This window comes from Mycteria americana, chromosome Z, assembly GCF_035582795.1.
Source record: "Mycteria americana isolate JAX WOST 10 ecotype Jacksonville Zoo and Gardens chromosome Z, USCA_MyAme_1.0, whole genome shotgun sequence".
In the NCBI taxonomy this organism is placed as follows: domain Eukaryota; kingdom Metazoa; phylum Chordata; class Aves; order Ciconiiformes; family Ciconiidae; genus Mycteria; species Mycteria americana.
In genome coordinates this window covers 41368183-41385941 of record NC_134396.1, presented here as the reverse complement: position 1 = coordinate 41385941, position 17759 = coordinate 41368183, and the positions used below count along the sequence as shown (strand labels likewise).

General features: G+C 38.5%; 1 protein-coding gene across 1 annotated transcript in view; it reads left to right on the top strand.

Annotated features, from left to right (window-relative positions):
* The window catches only part of SHC3 (SHC adaptor protein 3), a 57541-nt gene that overhangs the window by 12702 nt on the left and 27080 nt on the right, over positions 1-17759 (top strand). The window contains exon 2 of the mRNA XM_075526822.1: positions 8125-8195. Within this exon, the coding sequence (XP_075382937.1) occupies positions 8125-8195 (71 nt within the window). The remainder of the gene's footprint in view (positions 1-8124; positions 8196-17759) is intronic.

The following is a 17759-nucleotide window of genomic DNA, read 5'->3' as shown; positions in this document are numbered from 1 at the left end:
AGAAAAAACCCTTTAGGGGAAACATTGATTCACTGTAAAGCTCTATACATGATTACTTACTGGTATGAAAATTACCAACTGCAGAAGTATGAAAGCACAGAAGAGTGCCTTTCTGTTTTTCACGACATATGTTTATGACACGTTTTTGCTGTTAGATTCTGACAATGTCTAAATATAGGGTCTTTTCCTCATTCAGAACAAGGCTGCCAGTGTTTCTTTCATGCAGGATTGCTGCTCCCCTGAGCAGGTGTGCCGTTGTGCAGATACCGGGGAAGCTCGGGGCAGAGGAACAGAGCGAGTCCCTCAACATACGCTGGTAGAGCACAGTCATCACGTACCCTCAGAGATCTGCGTCTTCAAGTAGTCCTGAAGATGTGTCTTGCCCCAAGGGGAGGGAAGGGCAGGAAACTGTGGCATGGCTGGGAGAATAACACTCATGTTAGGTAAGATCTCAATATCATGTTACTTGATAGCTATGCAGAGCATTTAAAGGCCAATATTTATATCCCAAACTACCAGAGAAACTGAAATCTCTAGCAGCTGACTTAAAGCTCTGTGACTACTGCTCATACAAATTTATTTCTCTCTGAATATCCAGTCTTGCTTCTGCCCACAGCTTTTTCTAATATTGTAACTCACCCTACATTAGAAATGTCACAGAACTAATCTTCCATTCCATCCTTCTGCTTAAAATATCTAGGTAAACTGACAAGAATCTGAATGGTTTTGTGCATGTGAGACCTTCTTCCCACTGCACTGCTATCTGTTCAGTCGATGGTAGACAGTATTTTCCAAAGGCTGCCTTGTCTGCCCACTGAGTGCTTTGCATTATCTGCAACACCTGCAGTGAAAAGGTGTCCCGCAGGCTTCTGTGGTGCCAGAGTTTGGGTGGGATGTTTGCCACGGTGATGGCAAGACAACATACAGCGGTTCACCTACCAGAAAAAGGTTTGCCCGAGGCTTGGCAAACACCCTCTTAACACTGGGCAGCTGTTAAGATAAAAAAAAAAAACCACCAAAGAAAAAAGCTTATTGCACATTAGAGTGCAGGTCTTCAGAAAATGCTGACTTTTTGGTGATACAGAGAAGTACCTCCCGATACTGCTACCTTTTGTTCTAGTTTGGCTTCAGAAGTAGCTCCTGCACTCCAGTGGGCTAGCTGACCATTGAGTCCAGAAAGATTTATCAAGCTCCCACCAAGATCTGTGTCCCAGTTGGATAGCTGAGCCACATCCTTAGGTCAGTGACTAGCATAATATGTATAAAGTCTCTTTATATATACTCTTATTCAGTATGAATGCAGTAACTCTATATTTAAAAGATTTCAAGTGTAAATTCAGCATTATGAGCTTCCCACAGTCCTCAGTCCTCATAACTGCTCATGACATCAGCTCATGTCCTACCTCGTCTGCTGTACTGATGGAATATGTGCAACAGCTTCAGTCTTTGCTATGCAGAGATGTCTTCAGAGCACCCCTCCTTCTAAAGCAATCCTTTTATTCAACGTGAATTAAAAATGTAGGCTGCTTCCATATTTAGCCTGACTAAATGAACCATTTACCTGTTTTGAAAAGGTTTGCAAATCTTTCTGGTAACTGGATTTATGCTTTTCAAGCTGCTGCATAAGCACATCATATTTTAAATCATTACTATTGGAAAGAAAATTTTATAAAAACTTATGTGAGTGCTGTAAATACTGGTCAGTATTAGCTGTTGTTAAAGATTAAGCATTATTAGCAAATGATTACAGTTAAAGGTAACTGTGCTTGAGAGGATAGCCTCTGAAGAAGATTGCTAGGTTTGTGGGTAACATGCAATGCATTCCCACAGTTACTTAGCACACTCTCCTTTCGTTTCCTTCTTTCCTTTTCGTATTGCTTTGCTAATGGGAGAAGGTGAAGAACAACTCAGGAGGACCAGTTTTCTCTGTCTGGGCCATTTGTTGTGACCAGGATGAGGAGCCACTGTTTCATATTAAAAAGAGGATTCCCACATCTACCTGGATGCAGAGCCATGCCTCCAGACCTTCTCTGCCTCCCACACAAATCTGTTGAGCTAGCCTGGTACAGGGGTGTGCACACTATGTAAAATTTAATGGGTGCAAAACTATAGGTGTGGAGGCTTTATGTCCTCCTTGTGTAGGCTGCGCAAGTAAGGATAGAAGATTTGTCTGCAGAAATGCCAAGCAGTTACCTTTCCTCCTGAAGATGTGGAAGGAAAAGTCCTCCTGCCACGTGGCAATATCTTTAGAGCCTTCTATGGAAGTGCTTTACCATAGGGTAAGGCATTTTGCTATGGGTAACTGAAAGGATAATTATGTATTTCAAATTCTAGGTATAACTCTGTACCCAGTCTATCTTAAAAAATAGCAAGGACTGTATTGTTACTGTATTTCTTCAGACAGATTTTTGTCAATGACTTCTTCCTGCCTCTGTTAGCAATGGATACTACGAAGTACACAGCAGACTGGCAACCACCAATCAGAGGGTTATTTTATAGATTGGCAAGGATTTTGTATTGCCAGATGTGCTTAAAGTATTTCAGAAAAACTTATTTTTCTCACTTTTTCTCTCAACATAGAAGTTTAGTGTTTTCATGAATTTATAATGCTCCTAAGATTCCACTGTCTTCACAAAATTAATAAATTTACTTCTACAGGATACTATGTACTTTAATCAAATACATATAACTACACTATGATCTCCTTATGAAGTAAAGAAGCAAATGTATGTTGCAATAAGCTATCTTCTGCTGATTAGCTGAGCTAAGTAGTTTGTGGTGCATGTCTCAGTCAAATTAGTAAGGTATTCAAGGTAATAAATGTTCCATTAAAGCACAATTAAAAAAATCAGGAAGTATTGTGGGACTTATTATTATTTTTCTTTTACTTAGTTTATTTTATTAAAGGGAACACCTTCTGATTACAGTTCCTTGTTTGTTTGTTTTTTTCCCCACTTCAGTGGTTTAGAGAGTGGGTATTGTAAATTCAGTTAAGCTGGGAAATTCATCTAATATGATAGCAAAAGGATTCAGGTTTACTGTTTCTTATTAATTTGCTAAAGAGAAAAACTTATTTTGTAAGATACTTGTAGTTATCAATCCTGTAGTCTCTGGCTATGATTTGGGTTGCTTTTGTGGTTTTTTTTTCTCCTTTTTATGCAACAATCTGGATATTAAAAATCCTGACTTGGTTCAAAGTTACATGTGGACAAACTTATCTTGAAATCAAGTCCCGGTCTGTTACTATTTTTGTATTATGCTCTGCTTGTTAACTTGTGTCTAGGCTTGAATCTTAATATGATTTAGGGTAGACTGCAAACTTGAAAGTAAGTCGTAAGTATTGTGGAACACTGTGGCACTCAGTGCTCATTTCACAAGCCCCTTTGGCTGTTAATGATGATACCTGAAATTAGTAGGAACTGTCATTTTGATGCATAAATAAATGCATGTTGCAATAGAAGCAACATAATCTGAATTTGAAATAAAAGCTCTTATTTTTAAATAAGGGAGTCCTCACCTGGAATTAACTAGCACTAGTCAATTCATACTAACTACTCATTTACTTTCATGGCATACTTTAATTCTGGTCTAGCTCTCGCTAACAAGAATAAAATGCAAAACAAAAAACCCCACAAAAACAAACAAACACCCCCCCCCCAAAAAAAAAAAAAAAAGAATCATGAAAATGTGGGCATATGACTTGAGATACACATGAGGAACAGATGTGGCAAGTAAAAAGATACTCATTTTTGCACACTTGCCAAGTAAAAGCACAGCCTAAGCCTGTGGATGAGAAACTTGCAGTGAATTGACCGGCTGATTACAGGGTATCTTATAATATGTTTCAGAGATTTCTATTTTCAAAAATTAGGTCTGCGTACACCACCCAGAACCCTGGGAATCTGCGTCTATTTTTTGAGCCCCCAGGCTATTAGCAGCAGCTATGCAAAGTTAGTGCAGATTTCAGATACATCAATATTTGAAGGCACTGGCTAATTTTTGGCTAACAATGCCGGTGCGTGTCTGTTTGCTGATGTAACCATGTTATCTCTTACATAACTTGGACGAGGCTCTGTGTGTTGCAGGTGCAATCTGCAGTGTTGTGAACCAGTCAGATTTGATGATGGTCATCTGGTTACACAGATTAAAAACAGTCTGTCTTAATTTACTAAGAATACCCATGCAGTTTTGGTGAGCTACTGATACTCCAGTTGTTCGGACTCAGAGATTACGAGTCCTTATTTAGTTTGAGAGTAGGTGATGGGCAGATCTTGATGCTACCCATGTTCTGGGCAGACACTCGTCTGCTATTAGATGTGCATGTGTCATTAAAGCATTCAAGAATTCAAGCACTTGTCACTCCTAGGTTGGACTACTGCAGTGCTGTATGGGGCTACATCTTGCTACATTTTTATAAAAATATTTGTTGCTGTTGTTACTACTAGCTTCTGCGTCAACCAATGGAAGATTTCTTCTGGTAACTTGGTGTTTTGAATGAGCTTGTTAGAGAACACCGAACAAGGTTTTTCATGTTTGTGGGGCAAAAGGCATCTCTGACGGTGACTACCCTCATTTGCCTTTTCTCTTCAATGCCAGCACAGGAATGCACTCAGTGGTCCTGTGTTGACCCGTCTGTTTCTGACAAATGTTGGGAGAACTCAATACCCTTTCTTACACAGGGTACAGTAAAAAATTTTAGTTGTTAAACAAGAATTTTCTGACTGTGTCAGAGAAGGCAGAGGTACTTTAAGGAATATGGAAAAAATCTTCACCTATGGGACAAACCAGAAACCTGGGATATATGGCCTTTTCTTACATTTACCTGGAAAAATTGTAACTAGTCAGGATGTTGGAACCTTATGCAATGAGAGAGGTATGGTCCCAGGAGTATGTGGCACTCTGCTTTTAGATTTACATCAGCTTCTGCAAGGTGCTGTTTAGCATGCAAAGTACGTTATGAATCTAAAACCTCTGAATGGGAAGGTGTTCATTCATGTGAAAGACTCTTTCCTTGGGGCATAGTACCATTCAATGAAGGTATACAAGCTGGAAACTCATTCAAATATCAGAAAGTAGACAGAAGGCAGAACGTTATCTGAGAGAGCTCGGAACTGGTAGTCCCAAATGTTCCTGCTTCAAGGTGGGCTGCATCTCGGTATATATGTTTCCTGAGGATGCTAGTGGGAGCTCGTAAATATCACAGTGCACAGTAGCTGATTGGTTAGAACATACATTAAGTGCTGGGTGAAGAGGAGCTTTTTTAGAAGTAGACTGTTTTATAACTATATTTTAAATGTTTCATGGAATGCCTAAAGCAAAAGATAGCATTTCTTTTTAATCAGGATATTTATTTGTTGAAATAAATGAATAATTTATTTACTTGCTATCTTGGTTGTATGTCTCCTTTCTGTGGATCCTTGTCAGGATGTACTTCAAATGGATATTTTTAGAGAGCAATGTTGGTCTTGGGGAATAATTGAAGCATAGCAGTAGGTGAGTTATATGTCCCTGTAGTTGGCCTTTGGACCTTTTGAATGTCAGTTATTATAGTAATTTCGTTACTTGAAAACATGCCGTGGTGATTAAGTGTTCACATCTTTTATCCCAGAAAATCAGTTGCCATCTTTGCCTTGATCAGTCAGGAATACTGCAAGCCTTACTATGTTGTGTTCAGCTGTCTCCATGCTATACATAAAACAAGCACAGGGTAATTTTTCCATCTGACCTTCCTTCAGTCTGGTTTTGTCTCTACTTTTGTTAATGCAGATCAGGTAGTATGACTCAAAGGAGTCTAAATGCACGCCTTCTAAGTATGTTTATGGGTATTTGTCTAATTATTTGTGTGTTTATTTTGACAGTGACTTGTGTGCACATGTGTTTGTGTATTTATTTGCACGCCTGCATGTACTTGTCAAACTGCCTTCCAGAGTTTGCTTTTAAAATGTTGGACCTAGTTCTCAAAATTGTACAATTACTTCGCTTTAAAAGACTTGTGGCAAATATAGATAAGTGAAGGAACAAGTGCAATCCAAGAGTGTTTTAGTATTGAGTGGTCTAAATGAACAGGTTGATGAAATAATGAAAACCAAGTATTTCAGTAACAAAAAATCACTGCGATATCTTTGAATAGTTATACCATTTACCGCATACTTAATTATAAAAGTATCTCATATGAAATAATATTTGGGAAAATTTGTCAATAAAAGCATCCTAGAACTAAAGCAAAATGACACAAAAAGAGTAGAGGAAAACATCTTTCATTACTGTGTATTGGCATAAGTTAACTGACTTCAGCTGATTATCTCAACTGATGTTTAACGAACTTCATCTCAAAGCAAATCAAATCAGCCTCTGAGATACTTAAAAATAGAGTTAATGGCTTAACTTCCTGCATCAGAGCATGAAAATTTTGTTCTGGATGCTTTAAGTACTCAGGCAGAAGTATATGTAAAAAAGCAATCTACTTGTAATAAGATACAAGGGTTACCTAATTTTGCACTGAGAGAGGAGTGATGATAATCTAAACAGCTTGAGAGTATGACCCTTAGCTTGAAAGCTCCATGTGCCAGGATCTCTACAGACGAGACATTTTCCATGAGGATTTTACAAGCTTTTCAAAAAACATAAGATCACAGGAGACTTCTAAAAAATTCTAGGAAGTGGATCTCGAAACAACCCTTCCCAGAAACTGTGGGCTATTATAATCCAAGTTCAAGCAATTTAATGAATAGGAGTCACTTGATATTATAGTTTCTTTTATTCAGTGTTGTATTGACTTCATAACATTTGATAGCAATAAATTAAATAATAATGGACATGTGAAAACAAACTAGATACTCCCTTGGCTTGTCAACAGTTTGTGACAGACATGTTTCTATAGAAAAAGCATTGCTGAAATTCTAGATAGTATAGTTACTGATGTAGTAATTCTCTAGTTAAAATATCATTTTTTCAGTATAAATTAAATTCCAAAACAGACACAAAATGGTGGCCTCACTTGATTTTTTGCGCCAGTTTCATACCCAAATAGATTGCATTACGCTGCAAATAGATATAAAAACTGATATAAAACTGCTATAAAAGCTGATCTAAAACCACAGCACTAGAATAGCATTATCGGGCTCATTATGTAAAGTCTGAACCCTGTTTCCCCTGACTGTCAAAAGTCAGGTGTGTGGTTGAGTACTTACTTAACCTACATGCAAAGATACTACCATGGGATATGCCAGTCATGAGCTGGTTTGTACAAAGCCGCTATCCAAATATCTGACAAAAGCTGTAGCTGCATGTAGACTTTAGCACATGCAAATTATGCCCACTTTTGGAAGCAAGTCTAGAAGATTCACCTGAGTTTTTCTCACTCCTGTGATAGATACAGTTATATTTTAGCATATTTTCTAACGGTACTCCCTCTTTTTCATAGAGATGCAGGGCAGAAATCTGGGTCAATAAACCTGGTCTTTTCCTAATATTAGCTAACCTTCATGTCATTCCTCTCTTGAATGACCCTGTTGAAGCCATCTCCCAGCATGGGTTATTAGTATATTTTGTTAGCATTTTCCTATATCTTTATACTAGTGTCATTAATGAAAATATTAAATCCCATCTATCCCTGAGCTGGTTATTAAGGAATCCTCTTTGGATTGCTGGTGCTCTTTTCAGCCTTCCCTGCTATATTTTACCTTTTTTGTACTAATGAGGCTTAGTTCTCTCCCTCTTAAATAAGATTTTCCTCCTAACCAGTGCTAGATGGATTTGCTTTCCCACATGTCCTTTTCATTAATATTATTTTTTACTTTGATTAGCTTTATATCTAAAATGGAACAATTAAGATAGAGAAAAATTAAAAAGCACATCAACACATTATGAACTAGGTGTATTACAGTGATTAAATTAAGTGTAAAAAGATATGTTGAACCAAACTTGAGACTTAAATGAAATAAAATGTTTATGGAACAAATCTGTGACATACAAGAAGATAATCATAAAAATCTACCTGACACATAGGATAAAGCAAATGTAAAAATAAGAATTGTACAATGCCTTTTAATGATGAGCTGCATTTTCTCTCAGAATTCAAGAATAATTATAATATGTTTTCCAACTGTTTCTTTTTCCTTACAGTACTTGGGCTGTATAGAAGTCTTACGCTCAATGAGATCTCTTGACTTCAATACTAGAACACAGATTGCAAGGTAAGACTTTGTACAAGTATGTTTTTAAAAGTAACTTCTGAATTATGTCCCCAAAGTGGAAAGGCCAGGAAGATGGCAAAACACGTAGTAAATAATTTTTGGATACTGTAAGTCCACTTTTTAATTTTGCTTTTACAGGTAAATCTCTCACCTGGTATTGATATACCTCCAATGTGGGTTGAAAGATATTTTCTTCGTGGTCTTTTGATATGCCAGGAACTGCTTTAGAAAATTTTTGCCTGTTTGTTATGCCAAATAATGAACTTATCTGGGTACCAATTTCGTGACATTTAAACCAGTAAGAATTAGGATATGCTTAAAATCTACAATGCGTTTGTCAAAATTAGTCTAGGGAGCTGGTTTGGAGCCGCATGTTAATAGGTTTTTATAGTAATTTCTTATTAAAAGATGTCAGATTACAAACTGGCTGTACAAAGGATGTAAATGAAAATATATCACCACAATGATACCAGAGACAAATGAAAGAATGTTGTCTTTTCCAGACTGTATGTAAGAAACAATAAGCTTGTATTAAGTTCTTATTACAATTCTTTTAAACCTGTCATGGTATTTTTCTAAGAGCGGTACATAAGTACAGCACTGTCTTAAGAAGTGTCCATGAATCATTTTTCTTCCAGGAGACTATTTTCTGAGAACTATAGGAAATAGTGTTTTGCAGGCATTTTCACTTGTAAAGCTGAGCTCATTGATTTCAGAGGACTGTAGCACTGACATCTTCTAGCAACTGGAGACCACGTTTTCAAATTCTGGCATCGAAATAATGAAGTAATCCTTTCCAAACCAACACATACAAAGTGATATGACTGGATTCAGTGCTTGAATTTCATCTTTTTGAGGCGTCTTACAGTTGCTGATAGTCTATCATAAACCATTGATCATACCATAGACAGCTAAGTATTTCTTTCATTAAATGAGAAAAATTACTTATTTTTGGGCTTGGATGCCAATTGTACAGTCTATATGCATTGACTTTGAGTTCCACTTACATACAGCGGCTTTGAATTGGACCCCGTGAGTCCTCACAAAATGTTAATCATTAATTTGTCGAGATACTGTGTTGAAGAGGGGTGTAAAAGCATGAGGACAGGTAAATGACAGAATTCTGGTTTTCAGACAACGTAGACTGTGGAGGCATTTGAGAATTTTACTACTGTACTTTTTAAAACTCATCATGTACTTTTCTGTGGTATTTGCAGCAGTGACCCCTTAAAATTATTTCATGTCTAAGCAGACTTGTAGTTCCAACGCAGGTGGCACATTTGTGTTTACCTCTTGGAAGTTAAATGATACTGGCTTATGAAACAGTTGTGATAGTTAATTGGTTTTGTATTCTATACCTGAAGGTGAACCAAATTTGGCTTTATTTTTCTGCAGTCTCTTTCACGTATGTCTTCATTGGAATAGTGTTGCACTTTTCCTATTCTCTAGCTTAAAGGCACAACTCTGCCATTAATACTTAAGCATGTTTGCTGATCTAAAGCAATATGGTCTGCACAAACAAAGTATAGTTTGTTTGACTATAGTCTTATAGTTCTTTCAATACAAAAATGATTCTTGGCTTTTACTGTGAAACAGACTTGGAATTATATTTTTTTTCTGTGGAAGTCATAGCATATTTCACTACATGGTGGGCATTTTCTTGGCTTATCTTCCTCTACCACATCTAGAGCACAGGATATTTTTTCAAGCAGGAAGCCACATCTTCCTGTTTTGCTTGTTATTTTGCATTTGCAGTTTTCTGTTTATCATAAAACAATGAAGACTCATTAACTCATCATTCTGATCATGTAGCTCCTGATCTAAAAATTTTTGAAAGTAGGAGTTTTTCAGGACTTCTGAATCAGGATCTAGCATCTTAATCTGCATTTCATTAATTCATCTGGCTCTAGAAATCCCCATGCCATGTCTTAAGTACCCACAAGAAGCATTCTGTGCCATACTTTGTCATGTAGCATTTCACATACAAGCCTATTGTTTATTAAAAAAATATTATTAAAGAATTAATAAAATTCACATTTGCTGATTAACTTGCTCGTGTGCATTAAGAAACTTAACCTAGGCCTCAAGGTATGTACTGAATTAATAAGGCTGATGTTCTGATATTCCAGGCACCAATTCCCTCTTAAGAAGACACCTGGCACAAAATGGTCTGTGCAGCCCTTTGATTACAAATAAAATAAAAGTACCCGAAAGTTACATTTATGCCTACTATGTCATACATTTATATTTAGGTATGTCCATTGCTGATTTCTCTGCAGCCTGGCACCAGTACGAAAACTGTCCTTGTAACCTGACAGCTTGTGATGGAGTGTGACTGAAGCTTGGGTCTGTAGATCTAGTAATGTTAGCTGTGACTGCTCCAGCTGAGGAACCTAGATCCATAACTGCAGTAAAACCTTTTCTGTGTATGGGGCTGTGTAAACTTCTCTGTACTGTTTCCCCTAACTGGAGAAACAGATGTCAAGGCAGCTCTGATCCCCTTCTGACCCATAACTTTATAAATTGATCCTACTACATGCATCATACCTGTTTAATCTGTTATTTTTTCCAAAACCTTGCAAAACCAGTCAGAGAAGAAGGTCATCCGTCTTGGGCCAGTATGACTTCTGGTATTATGCAGTATTTACTAAGTACAATTAAAAAACAGTTAGAAAAGATAAGCCAAGTTACCCGATTCAGTGTGGAAGTCTGGATGCATCTCTTCCTAATGAGCATACATCATGCTTGACGTATACAAAGCACTTACTCCCCTTCTACGACTGCATCACCTCCCTGTCCCTGCCTGCTTTCTTACCCTTGCTTTTCCTCCACATTGCAGAGCTCAAACATAGGAAGTCAGCCATTAGGAATCCTACAGGTGCCTTTTTTCTGTCTTCCAGTTATTGCGTATGTCACTTTATCTCTCTGCTAGCTTTGAGGAGGAACAAAACCCCAAAGTAAGATGAGAGGCACCAATTCCTAGAAGAAGAAACTTCTGTGGCTCAGTCATGGGAGGGTGAGATGTGTAGTCTCTGGCTCTGCTGCAAACATTGGGCATTGTTTTGGAGAAACCATTAGCCCCAGTCACATACTGTGTGATTAAATGAATTAGTGCTTGTAAAGGGCACTTAAATTGTTGGGCGAACATTTAGAAATTACTTAAAAATTGGGCTAAGATTTCCAGTTACCTAGTGAATTAGACCCCCATTTTAAATAAGAAGTTAATGGGAAAAGGTTGTCCAGATATTTTGAATGGCTTTGAAAATCCCAGCTGTTATAATTAATAACATTAGGAAAGCATATACAGTGTGTATGCATGCACCAGTCTGACAAATGAAGAACTGTGACTTCAACTCCAGGAACTGGATTGCAGTCCCAGTGTAAACAGTTTGGTCAGCGGTCTTTCTGTCCTTGTCACAGTCATGTGAAAAATCAACCTGTGCCATCTAACACTGTTGTACCTGGCCTATGACTTGTTTTTGTTTTGCTTTTTCACTTTTTGTAAATTAAAATGTTAAAACTTGCAGCAATACATTTATCTTTGTGTGAAAGCAGTGAGCAAGCACTTTCACTTGTCATACTCCATCGGATCTTAACAACCTCGCTGGTGCCTGACAAAAGGTATTGTTATCCTAATGTTGGATCTGATTTGAGGAAAAATTAACAGCTATGTACAATTTATAACAGATTTTTCCCTTTATCATTACACATTTGATGTCTCAAGATTCTTTCACTACAGGAGAAATAGGAGAACTAGAGTAGTATTAATCAGTTGTATTTATTCTTTTGTGTAATGTCATGTGAATTCTTGAGCAAATAAATGGATGTGCAAGCCAAGGGTCAGCAGTTATGCATAATGATAAATAAAAGCCAGCTGAATCCACATGTTGCATCATTAATTACCTAGTGATAATTCTTGTAACACGTGTGAAGTCAAGATGACTTTCTTGGGCAGCAAGACGAACAGAAGCATTTCGTTTTCAACATAGTGGAGGAACAGGAGGCAAGACCACTGAGCTAACCACAGGTGGCAAACGGTCCTAAGATCATCTGAAACCTACCATCATCGTCACAGAAAGGGGCCACTCTTAAGCTTGTGGGGCCGGGCCCTTTGTGCCCTCAGGCTGTTTATTAAAAAAAAAAAAAATCAGGTAAAATTCTTTTGCAACATGTGCAATATTTGCAGTTCATATAGTATGTCTGTATGCTTATTGTTAAATCTGTTATAGTGTAATGAGTCTTCACTACTGTGTTGTATGCATGAGTGTAGTTATGCACTGGATTGAATTAGAATAATGTTGCATGCACTGTTTGTTGTACAGCAATGTCATACTACAAGGCTGCATGTTCATTGGTGTCTAATTGAATGCAATCAGTTTACTGCATGCAGCTTCAGAAAGTCACACCTCCCCGTGCTGAGTAAAACATTATATTGCATGTTGTGTTAATAGCAAGTAGAGCAGAGGACTGAAATACTTCGTATCAGCAGTGGACCTGAATCCAAACTCTGATCCCAATCCTCTCCATGAACTCTGTTGGGCTGAACAATTTGAAAGAGATTCCTCTCGAAATTGGGGGCCTGAACTTTATTAATTGTGAAAACCAAAGCCATTTATGCCAATATCCCAAGCTTCTGGAGGGGAGATGATGGAAATCCAGATTTTAGAGCTGGTTTTGAGTCCAATGCCAAACAATAGGAATGAAGTTTAGTTGATGTTGTGTTTCTTTCAACCATATCTGTATTCTTTGCAGAAATTCACTGTCAGCAAGCATCACTGAAAAAAGGATGGAAGACATTGAAAAGGAAGAATGTTTCCCCTGTGATTTCTGAAGGTGGATAGGTAACGTGTTATCTGCAGTGAATTCTGTATTCAGTCTCCTCCTCAACACACTCTCTTGCTTGGAAGGTGAGTGTGGTTCACCCCTGCTTTCTGCTACATGGACTCGATGTGGGGTAATGCTTAGGGGATGGTGCTTAGGGGATGGCAGAACACGCATACCCACACCGCAGTCTGGGTACAGAGCTGTATGCAGGAAGGGGTGTGAATGAGAATCCTCTTTCCTTGTGCACAGTTTCTTCAGGGCCAAAGCCCTGGGAAGCACAGGGTGCTGACTACTGCTCAGTTTACCAGGAAGCAGGATTTCCAAAAGTGGATGGGGACATCCTTATAATTCATACAGCACACCTCTAAGTGGGGCAATGACAGCTATAGTGCCTGATACTGTCAGAGAATAATTTACATTTGCTCGTTTAGCTGTCATTAGCACAGAAATGGGTTAGAATAAATAGGGTTTTGTATGCCTAACATTGAAATCTTTCGTTTTCAATGTAGTATTAGTGGGGAAAATGTTAGCTAGTATTTGGATTAATTCGACTAATATATGGTAATGCAAAGCCTGAGTGAGAGTAATTAATTGAGTTCCCCAATTCCCCTTGCCTTTGTGAGAAAGCAAAGAGCCTCTCAGGGGATAGGGAAGGTGAAGAGTTGAAAGCCAAATGGAAAGCAGTTATGGATATAGAGTCACCAGCTTTGTGGATTTTCAGAAATCTGGTGACTCCATGTGGTTCTGCAGAAGCAGGACTGAGGTGGAGTGGTCTTAACATGTTTTAAATGCAAATTGCAATGCAAAGTTAACAACTGCCTAGCACCTTGGAAACAGAGACACTCTCGAGTTCTTCTGCTAATAGCAGCTTGATTACACAGAGAAACAAAGGCATAAGGAATTTGAGAGTCTTTTGTATGACATGTCCAATCACACCAGACAGTTCATCACCGCTGGATGGTCCTTTTTGGCAAATACAGCTTGTATATTTATAAAATGTCATATATCTTACGGGGTTATCAAAAGGGCAGTGTTAGAACTTTAACCCTCTAATAAAAAAGAGATTGTGGAAGATATCTATCTCCAAAGTCCTGCTTTGGACATGAACCCAATTAGGGGTTAGAGAAAAATATTCATTAGACTAAATTTTTTCATTTTACGTTTGTAAGATTTCCTATTCCTTCCTTTGAAATACCTGCTATGGGCTATTTTTTGAGAGAGAAGATACTACAGTAAATGACCTGAGGCTGGACCCGGTTTGGAGGTTACTACGATCCTGATTTAGCAATAAGTTTTAATTTGTCTCTCTCCATCTCCCTGACCACTACTAGAATAAACAGCTAGAGACCAGGCTGAGTGGAAAAAAGCCTGAAGGTCACAAAAGGAGTTAAAGGATTGGAGCTACCTAACAGATCTAAACATCCAAGTAAATTTTTCTGTAGTTTTTTTGTATCATTGACCTTGTTCTTGACAGATAGAGGGTTGTGCAGAAGGAAGGCTTTTGTAGGTGTGCATTCAACATCAAGGTTTTAGTATACCCCCACTTTATGTTCATAAAAGCTGCAACCAATATTTTAAGAGGTTTCCTCTTTGAAAGATACCCCAAATTTTGGACCAAGATTGTCAGAGTCTAAATAATGCTTAATTGCAGATATATATGACTGTGTTCTCAGCAGTGGAGGAGCAGCTGTATGCCTCTTTGGCATCGCCTTTTGGTGGCATACATTTGCCATAGCTATAAGGAAAAAATGGGTATGTTTGCTCCAGTTTTGCTAAGCACAAATCTGACTCTGTGTGTATGCAAAGTGAAGAGATATATCTAAATAAGGTGTGCTCCTGGGTAAACAGTTTCACTATACATTTCTAAAAATAAGACCATTGTTCAGAACTGCTATATTGGCAGAAGTCATCAAGATCAGGTAGACTTCTTTGTTACTGATGAATGAAGCAGAGTTTCTGACACTTACTTGCATGTTATAAAAAAAGGTACAGATTGTACTGAAATTGCCTCAAATATTCCTTAAAGTTAGATCATCTGTAAATACTGAGAACAGAGCTGTCATTGAGCATACCAATGGATAAAAAGTTTCTTTGGCAGTAAAAGCAAAAGAGTCCTCTCCAGTGCATTGACTTCTCTTAGCAGACTGATGTAAGTCTCACACTGAAGATGCAGGAGCGTAAGAATAACAACCATTGGATAGCTTGCCTACGACATGCCTAAAAGCACGTGGTACTCTGTGTCTAACAGTTGCCAAAGCCAACCCTTTTACTGTATAAAGTTTATTCAATAACCAAAAATGAAGTCGGCCAGCTTCCTTTCATTTTCTGCTTGTAGATTTTCTACATGTGAGAAAACTCCGTTTCAAGAAACAAAATGAGGAGCTGAGGAGAAGAAGAGGAGGAGTTGTCGTCTCCTTGCTCTACGAGTGAAAACAGCTCGCGTGCCACATCTGACGATGTCACCTTACTCCACAAACCTTTTCTTCCAGGCTTTCCGTCACTTGCGTGGTCAGGACAGGCTTCACTTCGGTCAGGCTGGTGTGACAAACGGCATCGCTTGGTCCCTGTGCCACTTTCTGGGGGGGCTCCCCCGCAGGGGTACTCCCCACAGGGTACTCGGAATTCCTGGCAGCAGGCACATCCACGCCACACCGTTAGCCTCCCCTTCCGATCCATCCTCTCTGTCCTGTTTTCCTTAGCTACTTCACCAGCCTTACATCTTCCAGACATGGTCAATTTGGCAGCTGGCATTTAAAGTTCTGTAAACTGTAGTATACTGGTTTAGTCTTCAGAGCCTGTGAATGTCCCCCGTGCTACTTCAGACAGCACATGCTCATTCTACCTGTTTTGCAAATGAACAAATAGTATTTCAATTATTAAACAGATTTCTAAAAAAGTATTTTTGGTCTCTGTTTTTTTCTTTTTCAGAAGCAAGTTATTTTTATATTTGGTATAGACTTTCTTTCTCCTTGGCAAATACTGGTACAACACTTAGGAATGATTTATAAATCATTAAAAAAATTGTCAGGAATATAATACTGTTAAGAAATAACTGGGAGCCTTCTGTACAATTCTTCTAGACATGTCATGCTTTCATTTAAAAAGTCCGTCTTTTGATGTCTGGTTTTTTAACCTGTGAAGCCCTGCACTTTGGAGGTGGCAAAGATAAACCTGGGAACTATAGGATACTAGATGTTAACAAGAGAATACTGGTATTTTTTAAGTCTTGTCATACAAAACATTTCAGACTAAAAACTAGTCACAGTTTCTCATCTCAATATTTGAGATGGCTATACTTTTTCCAAATATGTTGAGAAAATCTGTGCAATTTGTATGTGCCTGTCATTTCCGTGAAACTAAGAGTTCCAGAATTCTGTTTTTTAATCAATTAAATCATATTAATTAAGGACAGCAACAACAAAACCTAGCATCACAGCCAAAAAAATCATTGAAACCACAAGAAGGGAGGGTATTTTCATGTGATGGTGTTTCATAGAGGAACAGATTTGAGCTTCCTGAGTGGGCTACTTTATATAACAGTCAGAGTAAAATATGACTAAAGCTATGAAAAATATCAGGGCATTAGCCTTTTTAATGGAACAAAACGGCAATGTAAAATGTCTTTTTTTCTGTCTCAGAGAGATGTCAAGTCACTTTAAAGCAGAATAGGTCAGCCTTGGAAAATGCATATCAGTAATTTTTCACTGGATACATTTGCGTGCTGAAATTATATTCAGAATACACAACATGTTTTGTGCCAAGAAAATGACTCCACAGTATGACCATCTGCAAGCAGAAAATACTCTTGGACAGATTTGGAACTCAGCATGTGGTCCCTACTGCAGACAGCGCAGTAGCTAATTTTACAAGAGATCAAGAGAACTCTACACTGGTATTTATCTGAGCCTAGCTAATGGAACAGTATGTGGCTTAGAAAGGTGTAAGGTGTGTCTGTGTCGAATAACTTTCTTATTGGAAAGGAAGCAAATGAAGTCACATCCTACTTTTCCAAACTCTTTGCAATGGTTTAGCTGTGCAGCTATGTCCAGAACTTCTGCTTTTGCCCTCCTTAGACAAGTGTTTGCATGCACAAGTCAGGTAGCAGCACTCTCAGCCTAGCAGCGCTGTCTGTTTCTGGGCTTGATTTATAGCTCAGGTGTTCAGGCTGCAGAGGCATTTGCAAATTTGGTTTGCTGCAACAAAAGCTTACATCTGCCCTGTGCTGCCAGGCAATGCAAGCTAGAAAGGAGTCTTTAGGATGTCTTTTCCACATCACCAGGCTATCTGTGTAAAGACCCCCTCCAAAAGGATCTAGAATATTCTGAACAGAGAGATCTGGGAACCTTCCCCTGGAAAAAGTGCGTATCAGTGCAGCGGAGGGTATTCAGCCATCCTTTTTCTTCCTGTTTTCATCAGATACTTCTCTAAGACTCCTTAACTCCCAGGTGGGAGAAGTACTGTGCCTTTTGTTGCAGGTACACAAGGAGTTGCTGCCAGGCCGCTCTGACCTTGCCTAGGCAGGATTGCTCCATGAATATCTTTCCCGGAGTTCCCAGCATTTTCACCAAAAGCATTGTTAACTTAAACCCTGCAGCTGCTTGAGTACATTTAGTATTCACAGGGTTTCAAAAACTGAAGTTAAAAGAATTGTCAAATTCAAGTTCAGACGTCCTGCCTCCTCTGACGTGTATCTCAAGAAGCTGTCACCTTTCTCAGGTCCTTCCCCCCCACTTCCAGTCT